The sequence below is a fragment of the Coffea arabica genome, chromosome 4e (assembly GCF_036785885.1).
Source record: "Coffea arabica cultivar ET-39 chromosome 4e, Coffea Arabica ET-39 HiFi, whole genome shotgun sequence".
Taxonomy (NCBI): domain Eukaryota; kingdom Viridiplantae; phylum Streptophyta; class Magnoliopsida; order Gentianales; family Rubiaceae; genus Coffea; species Coffea arabica.
Genome location: NC_092317.1, coordinates 6,328,674 through 6,330,452, shown reverse-complemented (window position 1 = coordinate 6,330,452; position 1,779 = coordinate 6,328,674). Strand labels below are relative to the sequence as shown.

The following is a 1,779-nucleotide window of genomic DNA, read 5'->3' as shown; positions in this document are numbered from 1 at the left end:
TCGGGGAGGTGATCTCTCCATTTCAGTGGGTGTCTGGGGGGTCTTTACTTCTTAGCAGCGGGGCACCCCTGTGGGGTTTCTATCCCACATCGGTTCGGGGGGGTTTGGGGTTTGGGTTTATTAAGGTCTGCGGGAGCCTTCAAAAGTTGCCGGCTTTTGAAGGTTTCTCGCAGGTCAACTTTAGTAACGAAAAAGTCTGAGTTTCTCAGTCATCGGAAAAAGAGTCGAGTCTTGTACTTTTCACAAGAAGTGGTGTGAACTCAACTCAACTGCTCAATGCTTGACCGCATTCCAGTTAAAAAACTCAAAAACTGAGATCAGTATTGGGTTACAATCTAAACCCCTATAAATAGCCGAAGAATCTCTTCACCAGTCCTCACCACAACAAAAATATTTGAAGCCACCCCTCCTTCCATTTCTCTACCTAATAAGTTCGCAAGTTATTGCCATGGCTCCAAGCAGTAGCAGCCTGATTGTTTTCGCCTTCATTGCTCTTGCATGCGCCCTCTGCGTGCAAAGCGCTAGTGGTCAGTTCATCTCCTGGAATATACAATGATATTCACAATCCGAACTTCGTTCGTTGCACAATAAATATACTACTCCGTATTTTATTGTATTTGATATGCATATGTAGTTCTTGCATTGACATGGGGTAATGCATGCAGGAAACATAGCTTGCGAGGACCTGAAGGAGGATTCTTGCGCCTATGCAGTGTCATCGTCGGGAAAGCGCTGCGTGCTGGAGAAGCATGTCCGCAGAAGCGGGGAGGAAAAGTACGCATGCCGCGCATCAGATATCGAAGCTGAAAAACTGAAAGACTGGATCGAAACCGATAAATGCATTGAAGCGTGCGGGGTTGACAGGCACGCACTTGGAATTTCATCTGACTCTCTTTTGGAGCCTCAGTTTACCCACAAGCTCTGCTCTTCCGCCTGCTACCGCAGCTGCCCCAATATTGTTGATCTCTACTTCAACCTCGCTGCCGGTGAAGGTAAGTAATACTTCACTGTCCAGATCTCCTCCCTCTTCCCATTACCCGACCGGCCACTGAAATCTGTGAAAATACCAGCATCCTGCATTAATTAATGCGTCGCCATTTGATGATGATGTTTTCCATCTACATAAATGTAGGTGAATATCTTCCGAAACTGTGTGAAGCGCAGAGGGCTCATGGGCGCAGAGAAATGGCGGAAATAAAAAGCTCCGGAATGGTGGCACCAGGAGCAGAATCGGATGGTGGGAAGCCTGTGAGCTTCTACATTGTTGCCCCGGCACCCCCTCCTTATTAATCATGAGATGGGAGGCACAATAAAGAACATGTAGTCGTAGATGAATAATTAATTACATAGCAGGGTATACCACACCAATAATATTGGGAAGTTGTCGCATGGGTTGGAAGCTTCAAAGATGCTGGTATACCACACCAATAATGTTGGGAAGTTTTGCTACGGAATAATGTACTTTTATGTTGATCTTTCAAAGATGAAGCTCGTGTCAGTGAAAGGAAATTGATTAAGCTATCTTCAGTTACCTTTATGCAATTGATATTTTACCCTTGTTTTAGCTTAGAAAGAGACACAAACAGTACATAAAATTAAAAAGTGTTAGCTGAAACGAGAAATAGCCCGCAGCTCTGAAATTCTCTAAAAATTTCAAGGATTTCCAAACAAGACTAAGAGTAAGATTTTTGGATTGTACCATACATTTTTGGATTGTGGGAATATTTAGCAACTATCAAGAACGTAAATAATAAAAACAGTGATCTAGCTTCATAAGGG

At 43.8% G+C, this 1,779-nt stretch overlaps 1 protein-coding gene across 1 annotated transcript; it reads left to right on the top strand.

Annotated features, from left to right (window-relative positions):
* Positions 1-377: 377 nt before the first annotated feature.
* Positions 378-1,338, top strand: LOC140005698 (uncharacterized). Its single transcript, XM_072046724.1, has 3 exons — positions 378-527; positions 666-992; positions 1,133-1,338. The coding sequence occupies exons 1-3, from the start codon at positions 449-451 to the stop codon at positions 1,288-1,290; spliced, it is 564 nt and encodes a 187-aa protein (XP_071902825.1). The 5' UTR covers positions 378-448; the 3' UTR covers positions 1,291-1,338.
* The last annotated feature ends 441 nt before the right edge of the window (positions 1,339-1,779 follow it).